At 42.2% G+C, this 26,023-nt stretch overlaps 1 protein-coding gene across 1 annotated transcript in view; it reads left to right on the top strand.

Moving 5' to 3' along the window:
* Nucleotides 1-546: 546 nt before the first annotated feature.
* The window catches only part of SCGN (secretagogin, EF-hand calcium binding protein), a gene marked incomplete at both ends in the record, with an annotated part of 37,081 nt that continues 11,604 nt past the window's right edge, over nt 547-26,023 (top strand). The window contains 7 exons of the mRNA XM_079713884.1: nt 547-628; nt 1,574-1,644; nt 5,713-5,805; nt 8,901-8,990; nt 13,412-13,468; nt 13,767-13,844; nt 25,100-25,155. Of these exons, the coding sequence (XP_079570010.1) occupies nt 547-628; nt 1,574-1,644; nt 5,713-5,805; nt 8,901-8,990; nt 13,412-13,468; nt 13,767-13,844; nt 25,100-25,155 (527 nt within the window). The remainder of the gene's footprint in view (nt 629-1,573; nt 1,645-5,712; nt 5,806-8,900; nt 8,991-13,411; nt 13,469-13,766; nt 13,845-25,099; nt 25,156-26,023) is intronic.

Genomic DNA, 26,023 nt, shown 5'->3' with positions numbered 1-26,023 from the left:
TTCTAAATCATTAGGCCAAAGGATCCTAACACTGACACCCTTCCAACCCTCTAAATGGGGGAGCTGTCTCTAGAAAACCCCTTGAGACACACGTTTGGAAGGTGAGTGAAACATAAGGGGGATACTTTCTCTGAGCTTGACAAACAGGTTAAAGGGCAAGGAGAGTGAAGCATGACCGCCCGGAGACAGATCCTTTCTCCCCCACTTCCCCACAGCGCTGACGCAGACAAGAGCTCCCCGCTGGATGTGCCCAGGACAGAGAGCGCGCGGGGCGGGTCAGGGACGACGTGCCATGAGCAGGGCGGGTTCCCAGCAGCTGGTTTCCCTGAGAGTCTGCGGTGGGGCCTTGGGGACGGCACAGCGACGCTAAGGCGCCAGCAGCTGCCTCGCCAGCTGCCCCCGTGCCCGCCCCTGAGACTGGTGCTCAAAGGAAATCAGAGGGCGAAAGAAGCAGGCGAGAGCGTCAGAAGACACCGTAAAGGAGTTCTGAGCAAAGTTCTCTAGGTGTTTCTTGCCGGCCGGTGCCTGCGCTTCGCTGTCAATACCATGGACAGCACCCGCGAACCGACTCAGGGGCGCTTGGACGCCGCTGGCTTCTGGCAGGTCTGGCAGCGCTTTGACTCGGAGGGTGAGTAAAACAAGCCACCTGTACAGCCTTGCTGAAAGGACCTAGAGTTCCCTCTTCCCCATACGTCTTTCCCTGCAGAAAAAGTTGTCTTCCAGCGCTGTTAATGCAATATACCTAACGCAGTATACCTAACAGACGTTTGGTATACTGGAGCTGCACTTCTTGATACTTTGTGAACGTTCAGGGTGGGAGGAGGGACCTGAAATTACACCCTGGCCCCCACCCCCCAACGTGTGTGTGTGTGTGTGTGTGTGTGTGTGTGTGTGTGTGTGTGTGTGTGTGTGTGTAGTGATATACCGTATATATAATGACTAATATCATTTTATATATTAGAGGCTTGTGGGCTGACACTCGGGTATCTGAAGGCAGCCCTTTATGACATTTTTACTCAAATGCTCATTTTTACTCAATGACTTTGTTGTGTAACCCCCAGTCTCTCAAAGAGAAGGTGAATTTTATCAACTTTCAAAAAGACACTACCTTCACTCCCCAAAAAACTATTTGAAAAGAACTACTTACATCTGCTTTGTCTTCATTAAAAAACATAAAGAAAATATCTAAAGCATGTGTTTTAACCTTGCAAACTAAGATTCAATACTTACATCTCTTAAATTTTTCCAAGACTGCAAAATCCTTGAGTTAGAGTTTATTCTAAAACTCATGTTTATTTGTGGATTAAAATTCATGTATAAATAGCTTTCCTTTCCCCAACATTTATACAAACCACAGCACAAAGCATTTACTCTCAAATGTGTATTTGCTATTCACATCTATGTCATCTAGAGGTAGATACTGGCACTTAATTAGAGTTACAATAGATAGTGTCCATGGGGATTTTATAAATTTGAGATTAAAAACAAATTTAGATGTTAAATGTTAAATATTAAATGTCACATGTTATTCTGTGTAAGTGACTATTATTTATGGATACCTTCTTGCATTTAGAAAAAGGTTACATAGAAGAGAAGGAGCTTGATGCTTTCTTTTACCACATGTTGCCGAAATTTTGTACTGATGTAAGTACTTGTGCCACTAAGCATTAAGTTATGTGTCTCTTAGTGAATTATAAAAAGCATCCAAGTCTTATGTTGATTTGTACCTATTAACTGCATCTGACCTCTTTTCTTCCCTGCATGTAATTTTTCTCCCTCTCCTAGCAGCACAGAGGGATTTAGGTAGGTTTTATGAGGTTCAGCTGTAGCATCTGACATGCTGATCACTGACTTTTAGTGTGACATTTGTCATCCACTCAGAGATTTTAACTGTAGATTCAAACAACCCTGTTTTGAAGGTCTCCTTGGTTATGTCTCTGCTAATGGATTTAAACCTAGAGATAAGGTAGCTCACTTTGTTCAGAAAGGTGGAAAAGATGTTAAGAGCTTTTGAGGCTCTGGGTGTTTAATGCCTTTGATATTACTTGGATAGCAAACAACAAACAAAGCATTCAAAATCATTTTTCATTTTGTTAGAAAGGTTACAAATTTCTTAGGAAATGGCAAACCAGAAAATAATAAACATACCCAGAGCCCAAGTATAAATGTAAACCAATCCATCCAGTGTCCATATCCCTCCCTGATGGTAAATCTGGCCTTGAGAGATGCAGATTACCTTTTGATGAGCCCTGTACCAAAGCAGAGGAAAAATGCACACAGAGACGCACCAGCCTGGGGCTGGGATAACCTGGTAAAGACTCCATCAGGGGATACATGGTAAGAGGAAGAGCTCTGGAGCCAATAGCGTTTAAAACGAATTGTGGCGACAGCTTATCCTCAGCTATAGTTGTTTACACGGAAGAATACTGGAGTGCATCACACTTTCACGTAGGAGCCCAGCACGGAGAACAAGCAGCCTGGGGACGCTGTTTCTGGGGGAAGGGCAGTCAGCTCAGAATAAGAGAGGCTGCCGTCTGCCTCTAACAGCCACACACAGAACTCGTAGTCTCCCTCTCTCGCTCACAGCCCGTCTGCCTCTCATTTTCCATCTCTCTTCTGATCTCTCTCTTATGTTTCTGCCCATTTCCGTTTCTCATTCTGTGTTTCATGGCTCTCCTCTCCCATCATCTCTTGACTTTCTCTGTGACTTCTGTCTCTCATCTCTCTCAGCTCTATTTCTCATGTCTCTCCATCTGTCTTTGTCCCTCTCCTGTCTCTTTGTTTCTCCTGCTTTCTATCTTCAGTCTGTTTCTCAAGCTCTCTCATTGTCGCTCCTCTCTCTTTTCCTCTCTCTTTCCCCTTCATTTCTTTTCTTTTATCAGTTTCTCTCCTCTCCTTTTCTCTTTCCTTCCCTTATCTCTCTGTCTCTCTCTTTCTCTGCTTTGCTGCCACTTACTACTGTAAATGCAAAGGCTCGTGTCATTCCAAAACCCATGGGTCTGACGCCATTTTGTCAAACAGGACAGGAGTATTTAAGGAAAACAAAAAGATGGAGGCAAAACCATTCAAAGTCTTGCAATAAACTGGATGGTCAAAAAACCGAAAACCCAGAGACTTGGAACTTCACACCTTTTCAGAAAGCTCCTTGCTTTAGTGATTTAAAGAAAAGGAGGAGAAAAGTCGCTGTCACTATTGAAACTGAAAGTGTCTAATTTTCAGTCATGGGATGAGGGGTAGGGCTACTCAAACACTGGGGTCTGCTCTAGACTGAGGACACTGCGAGCTGCCTTCTTCCGGGGCTTGGGCTGACTTTAAAGGCATCGTTCCCATCAGTGAGGGAGAAGGTGGATGCCATCTCCCGTAGCTTGCCTGATCGTATCATCACCCCTCCCTCAGATCTGGCCCATGGCCTCACCTTCTCACACATGGACAGGCATGGTCCTCGGAGGAAAGGAAACAACAAATGACTCGCCAGTCTGCTGTGCAACTGTGTTCAGTGCAGCCATTCCTGAGTCCAGAGGCAAAGGGGTTGGAAGGCTGCAGAGTCCTTAGGCCAGTGAAAATAAAATTTTGGTGTGCTTAAGAATTACCTGTATTTGTTAACATGCAAAGCCCCAGGTCCCACCTCTTAGGTATTTCAGTACATTTGGGGGTCTGTCTGGGGTCTTGCATTTTAAAAGCACCCTGAGTCACACTGCATCTCCTTTCACTCTGTTCCCTCCAGGACCAGTGATTACTTGTCAGACAGGGGACTGTAATATAATTAGGCCAGTCCTGCTGAGTTGTGGCTGTAGCCACAGGTACCTGTCCTCAGCACTTGGCAAAGGAGAGAGGTTTTGGAGCCAGGGGATGAGCTGTTTAAACTGTTAATCAGAAATGCTGTCATCTGCCATTGTTTCCTTTCAAAATGCGGAGGCTTTACCCCAGGGAACACAGTTACAGGAACCTTCAATGGGCGCTCCATGATACCGGGACAGCCATGATTAAGGAAACTGTTCCTAATTCTGGACCTTTTTTTCCTGCTGAGAAATGAATAGGCCCTAAGTATGTCCTTAACAAGAGGCCATGTCCCTCCCAGCGGAAGAATAATCACCACTTGTAACACCTACTTTTAATGAGTGATGCCCCACTGAGTACAGAAGCAGCAGCAGGGGGGCCTCCATGACCAGGCCGCCCCTCACTCTGGTGTTTAAGTGTGACAAGCAGTTCATCAGAGGCCTGAATAGCTCTACTTTCCTCCCCTGATTAGCGAGTCACAGAGACCTTGGGGGAAGGAATCTGAAGATTTCTAGCAGCAAGCTGCCTGCTAGTCAATCTTGGAGAGCAACCAGCCTGCTTGTAATTACCTGTTCCTCGCAGCCTCTGAGGGGATTGACTTAGTGGAACCATCGGCTGCTCTTGCTGCTGTTGCTGTTACTCACCCCCCTCTTATCTCTGCCTTTTGTCTTTTCAAATACTCAGAACTGGCCTCTGAACTAGGTCCAGATCTAGCCAGTCTGTTGCATAGCATTGCTTTCTGGGGCTGTGTATGCAGTCTTCACGTACAGATCGTAGCACATCCTGGGCCTGTTTCAATGCTTCAGAGATGATAAATACTGTGCTGGGGCCTAGAGTCTCAGACAAGGCGAGCAGTGTTGGTGCTGATGGGAAATTACAACAGAGGGAGGCCTAGACTCTTTTGCTTTAGGTCCAAGGATAATCACGGACTTTGGAGTGAGAGGTCTGAGAGGACGGAAGTCAAGTTTCTGTGCCTTCAAACTAAAGGTAGAAGGCCAAGCTGACATTCAAAGTGAAGACCCACTTTCTTGCGTGATTTCCATTGTGATTTTTCTGTATGATGCACACACACACTCATACAAGCAAACAAACCACATGGCGCCAAGACTAAAGAGGCTAATTTCTCGATACTTAGTGGAGTGTCAAATGAGGAAACCTGGTTGGTAGGGATAGTGTAGTAGTATTAGGGAGAATAAATTTAGTATAACTGATCTAGTCTGAATTCTAGGAATACGGCACTGTTTAGGAGTATCTGTGCCTCTCAGCCCCTACATCAAAATTCATTCTCCATTGTTGATTATACATGTCACCTTTCTTTGTAATAACCCTGCCGTCCACTGATGAAGAACAATTTAATGTGTGGAAAAGGTTGTACAAAGAAGGGATATGTGACGTCTTCAGTAGTTCAATGATTATTTATTTGGTTTCCTCTTTAATTATTTTCCCCTAATTATTATTTTCCTTGGTGAGACCAAGATTAAAAGAATAAACTCTAGCAAACTGGGGACCCAGAAGAGCTGGACTTTTCAAATAGAAAAGAATTTAAAAAACCTCTGAGTTCTTGGGAAGAAAGTTTATATGTTCATTACAATATAATCTTTTGTCACAACCAAATACAGAATGATGTTCAAATTCATTCTATCAACAGTCTAGTCTCTAAGCTTCTCTTCATTCATATTTTAGGAACTCACTAGCTACAAGTCTTACCTAGTTAGGATTCTGATTAGTGGTTATTTGTTTAAGAAATCTCTCTCTCTCTCTCTCTCTCTCTCTCTCTCTCTCGCAAATTGGTGGGATCACTTTCAGTGGCTAAGTAACTTACTTTCCAGGTTAGACTAACATACTTATCAGGCTATATACTCTGAATATTTGATATCCTAACTACATTTTTGGAATCTCAGTGGCTTTCACGTGGTTCTGTCTGGCCCACTGTAGGATGCAGTCATGGAAGAAAGTGTGCAGAAGATGAAACAACAATTTACGTCTGCCCACAATGTCTCTAAAGACGGTCGCATACAGATGAAAGAGGTACCTTTTATGACTGTAACTTCTTGACTGTACCTTCTTGGGCTATAATTTTCTCTGAAGGATAATGAAAGTTTTACATTTGATTGGAAAATTAGAACCCTCTGCAAGGCAGCTGGGTTACATAACATTTCTGAAGTACTCACTTTTCCTTTTTCATCAGCTTAATAACAAGGAGTATATGATGCTTCCATCATTTTATTTAGATCAATATTTATACTTATAATTGGGGAATTGATATGCTGGAGGCTTTTCAGTTACTTGATCTAATATTTGTCTCCTTCCACAGTGTCCTGTTCAAATTCAACCTTGACATAAGGGAAAACGTACTGACAATAAATGAGTTTAAACTTCAGAATCAGTTCCCAATGGAGGTTGGAAAGATCTGTCTGTGAACATCATTAAAAACAAAACAGAAAGCAGCCGCCTCTACTTCAACTCAACCCACACTTATTAAGTACCTACTAAAGCAAGGAACTGTGTTAGGCATGCACTGCCAGGCACAGTCTATCTTTAACCTGATAATTTTTCCTTCCAGTTACAAAAAGGTTTACAGTCTAGAAAGGATTTCCACACATATTATGTTACTTTATCCCCACAGTAGCTCTAGAAAATGGGCATGGAACATTATCTCTATTTTACTGATGAGGAAGCTAAGTTACTTTCCTAGCATCCTATGGCCAATAAGTGGCACTGGATTAAGTTGTAACCCACTTATAGGTATGAATCTATACAGGTTTATTCTATAGAGTTATAAATCCATACATAAAAATGAGCTGCTATGAAAGTAAGATATTTATTTCATAGACAAAACTGCCTGCTAGACATATTACCTGAAATCTGAAGAGCTAGTCTCTTAATGCTGTCCTTAGTCAATATTGTTGGTGAAAATAGTAATTTTTCTTCAGAAAGTTATGATAATAAGGCAAGATTATGTCTTCTTATAAAAAATAGACATGTTCACACCAGGAGGCTGCCTTTTCAGAAAACTACTAAGCTAAACTCCAGATTTATGAGTGTAGCTGCTTCCAAAGTTTTCACTAAAAGGCTGATTCTGTCATGGACTCCATTCTGTCATGGAGTCCTGCCAATGAGCATAACTGAAGTTGTTTGTAGAGAAGCTGATGGTATAGGACTGCTTTGGTCCCCTTAAAACCTCATGAGTCTGTGAGTGTAAAGAGTAGCAAGGTCTCTCCTACTGTCTCCTGCTATACCACTGGCCATTTCGCTAACTCCAATTACAGGTACTTGTGACATAAAATCAGCTCACCTGCACACATTTTAGATATATTAGCACAAAACAAAATGGGAAAGGAGTCACTTCTAAGAGCCAAAGTGAAGCTTGGGGATGATCTGTGTACTTGATTTGTCCAGGGCTCCTCTGTGCCACCCTGGTCAAACTGAAGACAGAGTTCGTTCTAAAGACTTAGGGCTGGTGAATTACATTTTAATTTGGTTTCTTAGCCTGTGTCACCCCATGCGAAAACACTTAGTCCTGAAGAGCAGTTCTCAGCTCACCTTGTGTGGTGGGTAGGAAAAATACAAAGTCAACAGGTAAAATACGAAACCTTGGCCAAGTGACTTCATCTCTCTGAGCCTCAAGTTCATCATCTTCATCCACAGAGCAGTTACCACTGACTAAATTTTTAATAGGTACCAGGGACTTTGCTAAACAGTTTATAAATATTGCCTCACCTGACTTTTATTCTTCACATAAGCACCAGGATATAAATATTATTATCTCTGTTTTACAAATGAGGAAATTGAGGCACAGAGGTATCAATTAAATTGTCCAAGATCAAATAATAGGTGAATACAGAGAAGGAATTTGGACCCACACTAAAGCCAACCACATACTGCATTGCGCTGCCTCCCATTAGTATTAAAATGACAATACTTATATTTACCTGAAGGATTGGTGTGAGAATTTAATGAGATGATAAATGAAAAGTACATTGCCGGTGCCTGCCATGTAGTAGGTATCCAATATATGACAGCTGTTATTAACACAATGTGCCCTTGAGCTGACCTACATCCAACTAGAGAATATGAATGGGAGTGTGGGCTAAGCATTCCTACAACCTAGCAGAAGCATTTGCTCTGGACTTCCTCTGTAGCACTGAACAAGATGCTGGGAGAACTATGGTTATAGAAGAAATGGCCATTGTTTATGGGGGACAATTCAGAAAGAAGACAGTATACACTGAAATACCATAGGTTTGGCAAAGAACCCAGCCAAACATGCCTATGAGCTGAAACAAGTGTTACCATCACATAGGGGAAGAACATGTTACCTTTGTTCATGGGAGCAAGGGAAGTCAATCAGTAGAACTGGTGCTCATATAGACAGCTGGATGGTTAAATTTACCACAAGTGAACCAACTTTTAAAGTATCATATAGATGCTAATAATATAAAAGAATATAAACCATAGCCAACTCAAGAATCAAGCCAGACAGCAATCATTCCTGATTTTGTGTACGGCACTGAAGTGATCTGTATACACAGCATCTCACCAGCACAGCATAGGGGTTAAAAGTGTGAGCTTAGTTGAAGTCCTGACTCCACCACTTACTAACTACATAATGATGGCAAGTTCCTTATCTCTGTGTAGCCCAGTTTCCTTAACTAATAAATAATAATGATGATGTGTTATGCTCCCTATAGGTTGTTAGGATTAAATGAGTTAGCATATATAAGCATTTAGAACAATTCATGGCACATATAAAAATTATTGGGTATTTTTCTTCTCTACTATAATTATAGAGTTGTTAATATAAAATTGGAGCCTCTCAGAATGAGGTCTGGAACATTTTAAGCACGAACACATTTATTATTAAATAATAATAAAGATTATTATTATTTTGGATTGTAAGCTCATGGAAGACAGATACTCGTAGTGTTTCATACCTAGAAGGGTGCAATACTTCTTGAAAGAATCAATGAATCCAAAATGACAATCAAGGGCACGGAACTACGTGTTGGGCTCTCCACCCTGAGAGATCCAAGCCCTTCTGCCCTCTAACAAGTTCCTTGATGCCTTTTACCCACGTAGCACAGGCCAGTGTCACCAGCTGCTACTTCTCCCTTTTCCTTTAGCTTGCCTGCATGTCCTTGTCCGAGGATGAAAACTTTCTTCTGCTCTTTCGCCGGGAAACCCCCTTGGATAGCAGTGTGGAGTTTATGCGGGTAAGCGTTTGGTTGTGTCTCTATGGAGGGTGAGGCCAGGATTCCAGCCACCTGCTGTGGCTGCCACCACTCCTGCCCGGTCCCCAAGGGAGAGCTGCCCACAGAGGATAAGACCAAGCAAAGAAGCCTTTGTGTCGAGCCTGGACTTTGGCCCCAAGCCCCAATGTGCTCTCTCAGTGTGCTGACCCAGGCTGCCCCTGAGGTGACAAACTCCTTACCCTGGGCTAGAGGAAGGCTTAGACGAGGGGCCTGGCAGGTACCTGAGGCATGTAATGGGAGGGTAGGGTGGGGGCCGTGGAGCCTGGATAGCACATGCCCATCAAGAGCCCAGAGTCCTGTGAGCTCCAGCCAACTGCTGCTTTCTGAGAATGCAGCCTAGGCGCCTAGACTCTATGGGAAACTACTTTTTTTTTCTTTTTTTGCGGTACGCAGGCCTCTCACTGTTGTGGCCTCTCCCATTGCGGAGTACAGGCTCCGGACATGCAGGCTCAGCGGCCATGGCTCACGGGCCCAGCCGCTCCGCGGCATGTGGGATCTTCCCGGACCGGGGCACAAACCCGTGTCCCCTGCATCGGCAGGCGGACTCTCAACCACTGCGCCACCATGGAAGCCCAAAACTACTTATTTTTAAATGTTGGCAACTAATTCTAGTTTTGAAGGCACAGTATGGTCAAAATATAACTTATTAGAGGGCTGATCCAGCCAGCAGGCATCTCTTTGCAATCATTGTGCCAGAATAAAAACAAAAGGCAGAATCAATGGCTCCTCTTATCTCCTCTTTCAGCCTCTAGGTGTTACTGTCTGTGGGTGAAAAAAGACCAGGGAAGGCAGAGCAGGGTGTCTTCAAGGCCAGAGTGGCAGATTCAAGACAGCTCCTGCACCCAGGGCCTCATTCCTGAAAGACTTACCAGGTCCCCACTTAGGAGATAATAACTTAGCACCCTTGTGCACTACTTTATTTATCTTCTGGCCAAGTGGAAGTTATGAGAAATGGAGCAAGCACTTGCATAGACAATTCACAGAAGAAATATGAATAGACAATTGATATATAACAGTAACCAAAGAAATGCAAATTAGAAACAACTAACTTTTCCAAAGTGGTAAAGATTTTAAGAGGATCAATAAAAAGATACAGCACTGGCAAGCAAGCACTGAGACTGCTGCTCATGCTCTCCTGGTAGGCACGCACACTGGGATAATTTTATGGAAAGCGATTTTGCAAAAATGTAATTAGGATTCTTTAAAATTTCATAATCCAGAGTTAATTTTTAAAAAATCTTTACCCTTTGGGCTTCCCTGGTGGCGCAGTGGTTGAGAGTCCACCTGCCAATGGAGGGGACACGGGTTCGTGCCCCGGTCCAGGAAGATCCCACATGCCGCGGAGCGGCTGGGCCCGTGAGCCATGGCTGCTGAGCCTGCGCGTCCAGAGCCTGTGCTCTGTGACGGGAGAGGCCACAACAGTGAGAGGCCCACGTACCGCAAAAAATCAAGAAAAAAAACAAAAAAAAACTTTGCCTTTTGATTCAATAATTCTACTTCTCCAAGCATCTATGTTAAGGATACAATCAGAGATGCAGACAAGTTTTCTACACAATGAAGTACATTAAATATTTCTGTTACTTAGCATAAAAACTGAAAATAACATAAATGCTTAACAATGAATGAAAAATTAGGTAAATTATGATACATTCATACAATTCATTCATTCCACAAATACTTATGTGCCCCTGCAGTATGCCAGAAACTGTTCTAGGCCCTGGAGATTCATGAGAGGAAAACCCCATGGTGGAACTTTATGCATCACTGAAAATCAAGTTTTCAAAGACTATCTAATGACAAGAAGGAAATACATTATGGTGTTAAGAAACAAAATTGTATATGCGTTATGATCTTAACTTTGCTTAAAAATTATTTACCCTAACACCCACGTAAGTAAGACAACGGGTAAATACACACTAGATAAATATTGGGTTTTTTTAGGGGTAAGATTTTGGATAATCTTTATGTTCTCTGTACTTCTGTATTTTCCAATTGTGTAGAATCATTATTCTATTATTTACAGATTATTTTAAATGACATTTTCAAAATAATTTTAGTTGTGTTTAAGAATGCTCACAGAAAATTTTAAATGAAAATAATAGACTACCCAAGTGTGTAGGCCATATGACTTCCCCTTCATTTTGTCACATATATAATAGAAACACAATGAAAAGGAAACACATAGAAATGACAAGTGACTATCTTGGGGTAGGAATTTCAGAAGATTGTAGTGTTTTTCATTTCAGTAATTTCTTAAATAAATATGATTTGCTTTTATAATCAGCAGAAAGTATTAAATTGTTATGCCTGTGTAGGCTTGAATAATCTTGAGAAATGGGAAAAAGAAAGGTTCCATAATGCCATTTCCATCTTTTTTAAAAAAAAAAAAAAACTTTCTCCACTTTTCCTCCCTCCCTTCTAGTTTGTCAATTTCTTCTGTAAAGAATTGCTTTCTCTACCCAATTAAAAAAAAACATGTTGGATTCTTGAATTCCTTTTTTTAAAATTAAATTTGTTATAACCTATGTACTCTCCTATATATTTTAAGAAAACCTACCTAATGTCTTTATATTCCCCCTGAACTACAGGACCTTAAGACACTTTAACTATCAGCTCACTTGCCATTATTGTCCAGAATATTAGTTCTATCTTGTTTTCTTTAATCCCACAAATTTTACACTAACAAGATATGTTTCCATTTGCCCACATGTTTCCCATTGTGTTTGTACATCATTCCTTCTTCATCTTAGATTTTCCTCCTTTGTGTTCTTCCTTCCTGGAGTATATCCTTTACCAAGAGTCTGTTGGTAATAAATTCTGTTTTTGTTTGCCTGGAAACCTCTTTATTTTGCTTTCATTCTTTAAAGACAGGCATATATAGTACTCACATAAAGATCTTTGGCCCACCAATAGCTCAGTTGCAGTAAAACTATAAGATAATTTAGATGGAAAATGTTTGGAGAACAGCATAAAAAAGCAGGTAAAAATGTTTTTGTTATTTGAAATTCTCATTCTTAGTTCTGGTATAGTCACACCATTAAAGTTAGGATATAAATCACATTTAACCAGTTGATTTTCTAAGCCTGGTTAGATTCAGGCAGAAACGTTGGTGACAGGGACTGAAAGGGGCAATGTTTCTGAACACTTCTCACTAAATATCACCATCTCCTACTATCCCTGCAGGATATTCAGGCAGGACCCTAGTTGTGATCTAGAATTAAGGTCCCTGCTGTTGATGACTCAGGTAACCCATTCCACATCAATGAAACATCTGTCAATTAAAAAAATACTTAATGCTACTTTTTCATTCTGTATGGGAGTTAGGGAACTTGTTAACTTGTGAGGCTTGGATGTGGAAAAATCAGAGCTGGTCAAAATCACACCATTTACTAAAGAAAGCAGTTCAATGTTTCCTTAAAAATATTCAGCTGTTCTGTCTTCCAGTTTAAGTAACTGTATCTTCAGCTGGATGAATGCTGTTTTTTGTGGGGTTTTTTGGCCACACTGCACAGCATGTGGGATCTTAGTTCCCTGACCACATATCGAACCCGAGCCACCTGCATTGGAAGCGTAGAGTCTTAACCACTGGACTGCCAGGGAAGTCCCATGATTGCTGTCCTTAAACCAATGAAAGGGTTGGCTTGCTACTGGGAAGTATCAGAGATGTTTTATTCCCTTTACCTGGAGCCAAGACCACAAAGGCAATATTCCTTAGGGGCCCTTTCTGCCGTGCAATTTATTTTAGGGAAGTTCACCTTTGCATTAAGGTTATTGCTGTTCAGGGTTTTAGTCTTATGTAGGTGCCTCAGTTTGACTTCCCACCTTGGGTGGCCCCAGGATTTGTCTCCTGTCTACCTTGTGTGCAGTTTCCTGATAAAGCTACAGGCTAAGTTATCAGAGATCAGTCGATGTACCTGGGATAGACTTTGGTTTCTGTCATGCATTTTGTGCTTTCCTATCATGTCAGACCTCTTAGAAGTCCCCTCACTTTCTTCCCAGCTGACCTATGAATTTAAAGAGTTGTTTTTTAGAGTACTCTGCATTTTTAGGAATTTAGTGCAAAGAAGATTTCTTAGTTTGCCATATTGCCTCCCACTGAAGGCCATCCCTTGATATCTTTCCATTTTGAACTTTCCATAGCTCCCTTTCAGTAAGTGCACTGTGGTCCTCCTAAGTGGCTCTAAGTGAATGCAGTGAGTCATTTCTAGTGAGTTCTGCCCAAACAATAGCTGTCACCAAAGAAAGCCTAAAATTCTCCATGCCAAGTCTTAGTCGCACCCAGTTAAGTACTATTATCAGATGCTGAACCATAGTAGACAGCAGCATAAGTTGACCCCAAATTATTTGAGGGTAAACAGATTAATGGCTTTTGTGTATTTCAGATTTGGCGCAAATATGATGCTGACAGCAGTGGGTTTATATCAGCTGCTGAGCTTTGTGTAAGTGTTGCCAGGAGCTGTATCTGGTTGAAGGGTGGGTTTGCTCATCACTGGGAATTTGATATATGTGTATCATGAGTTTGATTTCTGTGTTTCCAAGAAACATGGATATGAATTTGTTACTTAAAAAAACTGATTCATGTTTAGAAGGTTTAAAACTGTTGGCTTTGTTGCTTGCTAAAAGCATTTCAGTTCCTTCCTAAAACAAACGAACCACAATTCTTAAAATACAGCCTCTTGAGATTTTTAGGTTTATTTGCTCACTAGATAAAATGCAGCTGTTCTCTTGATGTCACAGAACTTCCTCCGAGACCTCTTCCGCCACCACAAAAAGGCCATTTCTGAGGCTAAGCTGGAAGAATATACTGGCACCATGGTGAGTAACTGAGCAATGCGATCTCCATGAGGACAGCTTCTCTGCTGCCTCCTCAGGGCCCAGAAACATTGTCTGGTACAGTGGTTGATTCTACTCATTTAGCAAGTTGATTTAGAGCAATTGGGAATCAGATAGATGGGAGATGTGTGTCCCACCTCTGCCATCTTTAGCCATGGCCTTGAGAAACTGTCCAGCCTCTCAACTTTATTTACTTCATCTGAAAAATGGAGATTAATAGTATCTCGTTACTGTGAGGGCAAGTGAGTGGATGCATATGAAGCACTTTGCAGAGCATCAAGGAAATAATAAGTGTTCAGTACATGTTAGCTCTTCCTGTAGTGGTTGTTGTGGTCCTTGTTGTCGTTATTTCACTTGCCCCTCATGCCATCATAGGACCCCAGGACTATTTCAGTGTCAAAGCTCCCTGGAAAATGGTGAAGTAGGAGAAGCTGCCTTTGGTGAACTCATCCTCACATTCTGTTTCAGTTCCTAACTTGATGCTTTTCTCCCAGTGCTAATCAACAATCTGTATTGAATTGGATCTGGCTTCTCTACCATTTATCTCCCCCCGAGCCCCTTCCCATCCCCAGATGTGTGCTTCATTCCAATCAAACTCTGTGGGTTTCTTAATTAACAAGCAAGGAAATTGCTGGTAAAAGTTTAATTACTTGTGCAATTGCTACACTTATTATAGAAAGAGTTCTTGAGTAGACGCATCTTACTGAACCTGCTGGTGAACAGCCACGGAAGCATATCACTGAGAAGAGTTTTATGGATCCCTGTTAAAATGTGTACCACTAGGTTCATCTATTTAGGCCTTTAATTGATGTTTCCGAATACTGTATTAATTCTAACAACTCCTTTATAGCACTGGCATTGTTCCTGCTACTTTGTATATCTGATGATTGAGGCTTGGAAAGGGTAAGTGACTAAGTCACCACCAAGTTGAATCCCTAGACTAATAATCAGATTAACTAGGAAGTGTTAAGTTGCCTAGCCTAAGGCACCAGTTAAACTGGAAGTTGGGCTCTCCTGGCTTTCAACCCTGCATCTTCCTGGCTCTCACTCTGTACTCTGACTACTCAGAATGCTGCTTCCAGCCAAGGGCATCGGCCCTGGGAAGGAAGAATGTGCTCTTGACCATGATACCTTGTAAATGGCCTGGACAGGAGCAAAGCTGATGCCAAGGACAGAGTCACACCCCAGGCCAGGATCTCAATCAAGGAAATTATCTGGCTTTCTACTATGTTGACTTGTTGTAATAGCATGCAAAACTGCTGTTTGAAATCCTGAGTAAACAGGTACTTAGCACTAAAGAGTGATGTGGGAAATCCCTGAGAAGCAGGAAGCAGGTTCCCAGCTACAGGGATATCTCTAGTTTCCTTTTGACCTAAGTTCCAGTGAAACCCTCTAATAGAATGAATAATCTGAAAAAGGAAATTAGACTGAAACTGCCTGGGGGAGAGAATAACAAGGAGATTATTCTTCCCGTTGGGCATTTTTTTCAACATTGATTTAACAATGTTGGCACTGGCTGTTGTTATCTTGATTTTATTAATGTATAAAACTGGCCCTACACAATGAAATGCTTGCATTTAGAATCTCCAGCATGTTTCCAGTATTTCTTTGAATACCTTTGACTCTGAGGGGCTTCCCTCCACCTCCAACTAGAATACTAAGCCACTGCTTTCTGACTTTTTAACATAGCTTGGCTATTTTTTCCTTACTTTTCTCCACCTGGTTCTTGCTCATCCTTCAAGATTTAGTTAGACATCATCTTGCCCTAGAAGATCTTCCATAACCTTCTTCTATAGTGGATCCAAGTGCCTCTCCTCTGTGCCCCTATAGTATCTTGTGTATTTCACTGTCTTAACATCATAGTCATCCATTCCACAAATATTCCTTAAATATCTGCTATGCCTCAGGCACTATTCTAGTCATCAAGGATTCAGCAGCGAGTGAAATAGACAAAGGAGAGACTGACACTAACAATAAACACAGTAACTAACAAATTACATTGCATGATAGAGGGTAATAGTGTTATGGAAAAAATTGAAAAGTAGACCAGGCAGTGCGAGCAGGGCAGCTAGGATGGGAGCTTGGGGAGGTGTAATTTTCAATAGGGTGATCAGGGGAGGCCCTTCAAGAAGATGCAACATGAGAAAGGACCAAAGGTGCAGCAAGCAGAGTCCCTGGGTCAGGCGTGTGCCTGGGATTTCCAGGAACAGGAAGAGACCAGTGTGGGCAGAGCAGACTAAGCAAGGATGAGATGTAGGCCAGACCAGGTTGGGCTTTTGGGGCCATTGTGAGAACTTGGGGTTTTAGTTGGAGGGAGATGGAGAGCCACTGGAGGATTTGAAGCAGAGGATGCCATGATCTGGCTGCTGTGTTGAGAAGAGCCCGAAATGGGCAAGGAGGGAATCAGGAAGACCTGTTAAGAGGCCATTGCTCTATCCAGGTGAGAGAGGATGGCAGCTTGGACCAGGGTCGGGTAGCAGAAGAGATGAGAACTAGATCTGTCTGAAGACGGAATCAGTAGGATTTCCTGATGAAGCAGCTGGGAGTCAAGGATGACACTGCCACTGTGTATGGATCTTGTACTCCACTAGGCTGTGATTCCTCAAGGGCAAGGTGGCATCTTATCTTTGTGTTCTCAGCCCTCCCACGGAGCCTGGCACACAGTGGGCTACTTAATGCGAATTGTCTGAACTGAATTTCCAGTTATTACCTCATAAACAGCTATGAATAAACCCTAACAATATGAGTAAAATTTGCCCTTGGGACCCTCCTGTCTCCCTTGTCTGTGCTCCTTGGGACCCTCCTGCCTCCCTTGTCAGTGCTCCTTGGGACCTTCCAGCTCCATCAGGACTCTCATCCCTCTTGAGGTGCCTCGCATCCTGCATATTGCACATCGCAGCATTTTGCACAGACCCAGCTTTCCTCAAGCAGTGCTTCATGTTCCGAAATTCTCCTTTTTCTCTTTCCTTGTTTGAAACCAGACCCTCCAGGGCAGAACCAGAAAGGGAGCCTGGAAGTGCTGAGCTCCCTCCTTATGTCTCTCACTGGGGTCCTTCATCACAAAGAGTCACCCAGAAGGATCCCAACCAGGCAGTGGGTAGGAGCCGTGCTGAGCCCAGGGGACAGAGACAGACCGGGAGATGGGAGCCCCACGCTGACGACGGGAGGTAGGAGGGACAGGAGTGAGGGCTACAGCTGGAGGCATGGAGGCAGAGCAGAGCGAATCGAGAAGGGACGGTCAGAGCAGGGCGAGCCTCGTACATGCCCCTGCGGATTCGAAAGTCACGTCACTCTGATCCTTTTCTTTTTTTTTTTTTTTTTGCGGCACGTGGGCCTCTCACTGTTGTGGCCTCTCCCACTGCGGAGCACAGGCTCCGGACGCGCAGGCTCAGCGGCCATGGCTCACGGGCCCAGCCGCTCCACGGCATGTGGGATCCTCCCGGACCGGGACACGATCCCGTGTCCCCTGCATCGGCAGGCGGACTCTCAACCACTGCGCCACCAGGGAAGCCCACTCTGCTCCTTTTCTTAAGTTGGGTCTGAGATGGTTTTTCTGGGCTGAGAGGTAGGGTCTCAAAGTGACCGAGAATATCCCCTCCCTCACTAAACCCCCACTCTCTTAATGCTGCTCTCTCTCAGGTTAGAATGTGCTCTGGTAAACTAGCTCATACAAAGATATGGGTTCATTCCTTCAACAAATATTTAGGGAGAACCTACCAAGGAAGATATGGCCTCTGACCTTATGGAGTCTTCCAACTGGGAGGAAATTTGGTAAGAACGGGAAAGGGAGCAAACATTCCCTCTGGTCCCTCCCTTTCATCCCCACTGTGTGTATCACTGCCCTACAGTATCGACCCATAGGTAGGAATTGAGTTCAATTTTCCCTTCAGCCCTTAAATACAGCAATTTCACCTTGAGATCCAATTAAAAGATTCTTGAAAAGTTTTCTGGATTTTTAAAAAAATAAGATGGACTGCAATGAAGCAGCAATTCTAGAGCTTCAGCAAAGGCAGGACAAGAAAAGGTAGGTGGACAAAGGGGAAAGGCCAGGAGAGGGATAAATTAGGAATTGGGATTAACAGATACACACTACTATATATAAAATAGATAACCAACAAGGACCTACTGTATAGCACAGGGAACTATATTTAATATCTTGTAATAACCTGTAATGGGAAAGAATCTGAAAATATATATATATACACACACACATATATGTGTAACTGAATCACTTTGCTGTATACCTGAAACATTGTAAATCAACTATACTTCAATTTAAAAAAGTAGGTGAAAAGAATTAAAGTTAAATTTTTTTAAAGATGTCTTCTTAACAGAGTACACACAGTACTTTATTTTCATTGAAACGTAGCCAGTGTTTGTTCTAGTATTAAATATTTTAATCGTAATAATTGAGAGTTCCTTCTGTGCTGGGCCCTGTGTGAAGCACTTTTCAAACATCTTATGATTCTCACATGAACCTTATGAAATAAGTATTTTTAAACCCCTATTTTGTAAATGAAAAAACTGAGGATTACAGGTCAGAGATGATAAGGACAGAGTGGAAATTCAGACCCAAATCCATCTTTAAACTGTATTCAAACCATAACATTCACCTCTGAAAGTCTAAATGTCAAATTATTAAAATGAAAACTTTCAAACGAGGGAGGGCTGAGCTCTATGAGAGATCAAGAAGAGATACAAATGCCTATGAATAAAGTGAAGAGCAAGGTGAGGACAAAGCCATGTTAGGAGATTAGGATTCTCTTAGTATTTTTTTTTTTTTTTCTTTTTTTTTGCGGTACGCGGGCTTCTCACTACTGTGGCCTCTCCCGTTGCGGAGCACAGGCTCCGGATGCGCAGGCTCAGCGGCCATGGCTCACGGGCCCAGCCGCTCCGCGGAATGTGGGATCTTCCCGGACCGGGGCACGAACCCACGTCCCCTGCATCGGCAGGCGGACTCGCAACCACTGTGCCACCAGGGAAGCCCCTCTTAGTATTTTTAAAGATAAGATAATACAGGAGCTCTGACAGCCACAACAGAATTTATTACCCAGAAAAATAGATTTTTCTCCTCATGAAGTCCCTAAATACTCCTAAGAATTGACAACTTCTTAAACACCAAAAAGGACACAAATTAATGAAAGAAACAAGAAAGGGTTCAACAAAATTGTTCTGGAGAAAAGAGGAACACTGATTAAACTGGGGAAGGGAGAAAGAGAAGAAGAGTGAATTGTGGCTGCATAAAGCCCCAGGGGTCACCTCAGTCAAACATCCCATTATAAGGGGCAGGAGAAGGCAGGGAGGAGAAGTGTAGACTGCTTAGAAAGTCAGTACTGTGCTGAAAAGAGATTCTGCACATCACGCATCAGCCCCGCAGCCCTAGTTGCCCAGAGCGCTTTTCTTCACAGCTCTACGGTTTACATTTAAGAAACCTCAGGCTGGCATCTCTTACAATGGAATGCCCTGAGCTGAAGAAAACCTATGAAATGAAAAAAGAAATGGCAATGTACACACCTTTGATGGCTTTGAGCTTGGATCCAGAAGCTTAGAGTCCTGTGAAGTAGCTGAGGGGAATCTGAGTGGTCTTAGCCAACTTTTGAGTATCTAGAGGTTGAGAAATGACAGTTGACCAAGACTGTCCTGTTTCTCCTGTTATATGTGTCTGTTTCATTGCTAAAACCCTGGGGGTCTTCTGCTCATGTGTGCTGCAGTTAAGTATTCATTTTTGCTCTAAATTGTCCCATGAAGGCCCATGATCAATTAAACTCCAGGTAGCCCCTCACTGGTTCTTTATGTGCTGGGGTGATAGGTAAGTGTTGAGGAATCTAGTGAAAGAGTTTCCACCCAAGGATCTGAGTTTTCCCTGAAGACTAGATGAGTTTAATGAGATTTTGGCCCATCTATTTCATTTTTCTTTCTTAAACTGTAAAGGCGACTTCTACTTTTCCAATGAACAGATATGGGAACTGGACTACAGTTTTGTTATTTTTTTAAAGACTCTTTACATTTCCTTAGAGACTTTTGGGTATACTGACTTTTAGAAACTCAACGTTCTGAAAAAAAGCTTCTAGGATCTGAGCTCTAAGTGGTACACCAAGTGTGAAATCACTTTACTGCTGCTTTAATGGCTTTTTAATGAGCAATGGACAGTCACAGCAACACTGCATTAAAGATTTGGTTCTGAGGTTTAGCATCAAATACTTTACTTAAGAGATGTAACCTACTAATGAATTCAAATTGACCCAAATAAGGATTGGCACACTTGAAAGCTGTCTGAAATGTAACAATCAACAAGTCAAGGCAGAACATCCAATCAGAAGAGAAAAAGTTGAGGTCTGCAGACCTTGTCTCATCTAAACTCATAATTAATGTTCTGTACAAGGAAGGAAACTATTAACAAAATCCAATTATGAAATCTAATTAAGAGATGCTGCCAACACCTGGCAGGGGGAAAGATTAACTGTCTGAATATAATATTATTTGGTAATACTGAGCTTTGTAAAATTTAAGCTAATACATGTGGGAGATATTAAGCTCATGTACCTAATTAGAGCATGGAACTTGAACTACTGTAAAACAATAACTTAAAATCTGAGAATGTGGCAGGCAAAGAGAATACCCCCATCCTCTACCCTGGTCCCAGCTCTTATCCTTCATGCCTGGATTAAAGCACCTGACTTCCTAGCTGCTTCCTTCCCCCTAGGTCTCTGATCCAGGCCAATCCAGCACATGTCTGTGCTTTTTTTTTTTTTAATTTAATTTTTATTGGAGTCTAGTTGATTTACAATGCTGTGTTAGTTTCAGGTGTACAGCAAAGTGAATCAGTTGTACATATACATACATCCACTCTTTTTTTTATTAGATTCTTTTCCCATATAGGCCATTACAGAGTACTGAGTAGAGTTCCCTGTGCTATACAGTAGGTTCTTATTAGTTATCTATTTTTTATATAGTAGTGTGTATATGTCACTCCCAATCTCCCAATTTATCCTCCCCTCCGCCACCAGGCTGTCTTGAAATCTCTTCTATTCCACGTCCACCCTCACTCTACCGTTGATCTCAACCAATCTGATGGTTTTAAATACTAACTAAAGGTGACTGCCTCCAATTTATATCTCTGACTCAGAGCACTTCTCTGAGCTGCCTGCATATACTTGGATGTGTGTCTCCACTTGGATGCCCAATAAGCCTCTCAAACTTAGCATGTCCAAAACTGACATTCTGACCTTCCCCCACAGTCCTGTTCCATTGGTGATCTTCCTCACCCCAGTGAATGTGAACTATACCTTTCAAGTTGCCCCTCCTTCAAGATTTATCTGAAGTTCCATCTCCTCTCTCAGTGTTCTTCAATATTCTAACACATTGTTCTCTTTCTTTGACTCAGTGGTCATGGAGATAATGTTGAATCTTATTTCAGATATTCATTTTTGCCCCTCCAATTACATCGTAAGCTCCTAAAAGCCTGTACCACCTTAATGATTTTTGAGAATCTCTCACAGTGCCTCACATGTTGTTAGACACAGGTAATTATTCAACATACAATTGTTGATTCAGTAATATGGGGGGTGGGCCCTCTAAATCCTTTTTGAGCTTGTGTATGGCAAGAATTTCCAGACTTTTTAAGAATGAGGAACTCTTTTTAAGTAAAAAAAAAATGATAACCGATAAGGAGTGATTTCTAAGAATACTGCTTAATGAAAAAAAGCAAGTTGGAAAATAATACATAGAATGTGGTCCTATTTGCCAAAAAAAATAAAGATGGACATATTAAAATGTTTAAAAAGTTTCTGGAAGGATACACAGTCCTGTGAATGGTAGTTACCTTTACAACAGGGACAGGAAGGACTTATACTTTGTACTCTTCACTCTGCTGAACTATCTGCATAATTTTGACCTTGCACTGCATCTCAAATTATCAATTAGCAATTGTTTAAAAAATGCACGGACTGCCTCTCCCACCACATGACAACAGTCATACTTTGGATCTACTGTTTCTGGTAAGAAGTTACTATTTGGGTTGGCCAAAAAGTTCGTTCAGGTTTTTCTGTAAGATGTTATGGAAAAACCTGAATGAACTTTTTGGCCAACCCGATATTAACCCAGTAATGGTTTTAAATGAATTTGCATTTCACAATCACCACGGCATCTTTAAGGAATCGAAAAATTAAGATAAACCTATTATTCAATCTAAGGAGAATTCTGCGTAGATCTATAGTCTCTGAGGGGTCTCTTGAGGGGAACCATAGGTCTACAGAATTTTACGGAGTTTGTCAGTAAGTCATTGTGTTCCATTTCCAGGAGACTTTATAGAACCTTTCATGTACTTAGTACTCAAAAATGTGTGGATGTTCAATCTTGGAAAAGGCAGTGGCAGAAGTGAGAACAGTGGTTAAGGGCCCTTCACAACCTTTCAACAATCAGCCCTTCAGAATGGAATCTTGTCCCCACCGCCAGCACCGTGAATCACCATAGCCCTCCAGGAGGGACCTGTGCCACGAGCACGTGACCACTAAGGTCAGAGGGAAACTCACATAAATAGAATCTTTTTTTGCTTTCCCAGGGAAAGAAGGGCAATTAGAAAAGGTAAACACCACATCTCTGGCATAATCTATAGCACCAGATGTTTTATTTCATAACCAACCATGAAGCAAACTACATTAACCATAAGCTACCCAGACTCTATAAAGCTAAGAGCCTGGTTTATGGGAAGAGGTCTAGAGCTCTGGTGACAGATATGCTTAGATTCAAATTTTGCTGCTTTCTTAGACAAATCAATCTTTCTACATTCCAGTTTCTTGCATGTGTGGCATGCAGCTATTTCTTACTTTCTGAGAATGTGGTGATGATTAAATGAAATAACATACAAAGTTTTGGCTGCTCTACAAATGGTCACTATTAGAGTTTTAAAAATTAAGAAGCCATTATACCCACCCCCATCCCCCACCCCAAATTGCCAAACATTCAAAATTCATCCAAGGTCGTTAGTAATTTCCGTGAGTTAGTATGGACCTGTTTACAAACAACTTCCTCAGCTACTGAGATCATGAACTATTAGGAGCCTACTCTTCCCTCCCTCTTAGAAACCAGTCATCTTCTGAGGCTTTTTCCTTTTCATAATCAAGTTTTGGGAGGAAGAAGATCCTTGTAAATTCATATACCTGGATTAGCAACCAGTTACTACTCTACTGATGGCTTCTGGTGGAAGATACCCTCGTGGCGGTTGCAGTGAACCTGCATATGAAACAGTGCTGTGGTGCGTGTAATTTGGGTGTTCTGAACACCACCGTTCAGTAGTCATATAGCATCCTGTGAGGAGATGCTGACCATCAATTACTCAGGGGTGAAGTGCAAGGGCTGGTGCCACTGAGGTCCCGGGATACCTAAGAACCCAGTCTTCCCAAGAACTCAGTCCTCCCATTAGCCACACTGGAACCTGCTCTGAAGGACTCTGTTTGCTGACTTTACCAGGAAAAGCGCTCAGCATCAATCTTACTCCCCTTCAACTGCTTTGACAAAGTCATGAAATCATTAATTTTCAGAGCTGGATGCACTCTGGGCCCTAATTCAATCAGTGGTTATTGGACTGTTGGGTTCCAAGAAACCCTTGGGTTCAGAGGCAACACTTCAGGATTGAGAGGGAACCTAGAGGACGAAGCTCCAGCCCACTTCCACCCACTACTTGTACAGCTCCATTTCTTTGCTTTATCCATTCAAGCACCATGCAGAATTTCATTTGAAAATAGGGCTCTTCTGATAAGGAAAGTTAAAATCATGGGCACAGTTATAGCTGAAGAAGCTGCACCCAAAGAGATCATATGACTTTACTAATGTGACAAGAGGTCTGATTCCTGGTCTGGTGCAATAGGCATGTCTCAAGCTTCCCTTGTTATGCATAGTTCTTGTAGTCAAAGATGTCCCAGTCAACTAGAAGAGTAGACACAGGGGAATATGTGTATTAACCACCCCCATGTGTACACACACAGGGGTAGTAAAATTAAGCAAGTGATTTTTTTTTTCTGATTCTGATTCTTAAGTGAACCACATACCCAATTTTCTGATGGGCAGAAGCATAATTTACACATTAGTGTTCAGTTCTTCCTTGAGCCAATTTTGAGCAAAGGGCTTTCCCCCTTACACTTGCTGTGTAAGTTTGCACATCAATGAAGATGGGCCCATGTCTTTCAAGCTGAGCTACTATTTGCTTAAAACTCATGATAATCTAGCTTTCTAAGAACGAACCTCTTATATCTTGTTTAAAACTTTGATCTACGCAAGAGGGAGGAGATATGGGGATATATGTATATGTATAGCTGATTCACTTTGTTATAAAGCGGAAACTAACACACCATTGTAAAGCAATTACACTCCAAAAAAGATGTGGAAAAAAAACAAATTTAGCCTGATCTAATAAATTCAAACAGCCTCTTTGAATGAGGCTAAGTCTCTGTAAAGGAAAATTCAGTCTCTTAGATTTCTCAGTCCTCTGGATCCAACCCAGACCCTTCTCTAAAAATGTCATCAAGCTGGGTAAGGAGAGAAAAAGCAGCTTATAGGACCTCATGGTGAAGGGGAGGAGAGGTCCCAAGGCACAATGCTCTGGTTTCCATGGTGATGCCTGTTAACCACACAGTTGCTGCTACTTGGCTGACATTCATGGTTGAAGCCATCCTCTAACTCTTGCTGGATGCAGACCACTAATTCTCTGCCATATCCTCCTTCCAGCTTGCTGACTCAGTGATACACCCCCATCCTCTGTTCCAGCATCACCTCATACTCAGCTGGCCCCATGGAAGGTCCACTGGTCCTTGACTCAGCCTCCAAACCCTTGGGTGCTCAGAGGGTTCCAGGAAAGCTAAGCCCCAGCAACTCCGTCCGCTCAATGTTGTCCTTCCTTAGCTAGTTCTCCTCTCCCTCCAGATCCCCTTCCAGCAGAGCTAGGTCACACATCTACTTTACTCTGCCATCTCTGCTTCTCTCTCTCTTTTCCTTCCTACAATCCTCTGAGGCCTACACAAGGCAGCCTTTCTCCTACATCATATCCTCCTCAGCTACTTTTGCCTTCATGGAAAACTATTTCTTCTATACTCTATAGAGAGTACTCTATGATATGAGTCAATCTCAGCCAATTTAGACAAATATATAACCAGAAGAGCAAAACAGAAAAGCACTTTAATGACTTTCAAAATAAATTCCCATTGCAAGTATTTCTTACACTCCTTTCCCCTTCTGCATTCCAGATGAAGATCTTTGACAAAAATAATGATGGCCGGTTGGATCTTAATGACTTGGCAAGGTGAGTAGTGTGAAAATGGTGTAATAGATTCAGAAACATGTTCCTAGGGGTTTACTGACACCATACACTTCTTTTTGAAAGGCAGAGATCAAGTCTCACCTGAAGTCTTAAAGAATAGGTGAATCTTTAGGGGTAACAGATATCTTTGTGAGGATCATAAAAGCACTTCTCCCCAGAAAAGCACAATGCACAACATTTTCAAAATATTTTAAAAATGGGCCAGCCCTGCCCTCAAAGGCCTGACATTCATGGTCCTACATAAGTGTCCCACAACAAAAAAAAGTCCTGAATCTCATTCACTGGTTCTGAGAATACTGAATCGTTAGTTCAGGACAGAGAACAACAGAATCAGACTCACAGCTGCACCCTGTGGTCTCTGAGTGTTGGTGTATCCTCCGTGGGGCACCAAGTGTCTGCAGGTTAGAAGTGGAAGAGGGGAGGATGACAGCAGTAGTGGTCCAGTATCTGCAAAAGTGCTGTCTGTGAGGCTCGTATTGTGACACAAGATGATGTCAGCATGTTTCTGTCAAGTCTAGCCGACCCCAAAACAACGTCTGATTGTCCACAAAAAGGTAAAAAGAGATTCTGAGCAGATAGAGAGTTGAAATCATTGGATCAAGAATACATGGATAAGGGAGGAACACTCCCAAACTCATCTACGAGGCCACCATCACTCTGATACCAAAACCAGACAAAGATGTCACAAAGAAAGAAAACTACAGGCCAATATCATTGATGAACATAGATGCAAAAATCCTCAACAAAACACTAGCAAAGAGAATCCAACAGCACATTAAAAGGATCATAAACTATGATCAAGTGGGGTTTATCCCAGGAATGCAAGGATTCTTCAATATACACAAATCAA

Source organism: Hyperoodon ampullatus, assembly GCF_949752795.1.
Source record: "Hyperoodon ampullatus genome assembly, chromosome: 10".
Taxonomy (NCBI): Eukaryota; Metazoa; Chordata; class Mammalia; order Artiodactyla; family Ziphiidae; genus Hyperoodon; species Hyperoodon ampullatus.
This window is presented reverse-complemented; position numbering and strand designations above follow the sequence as displayed.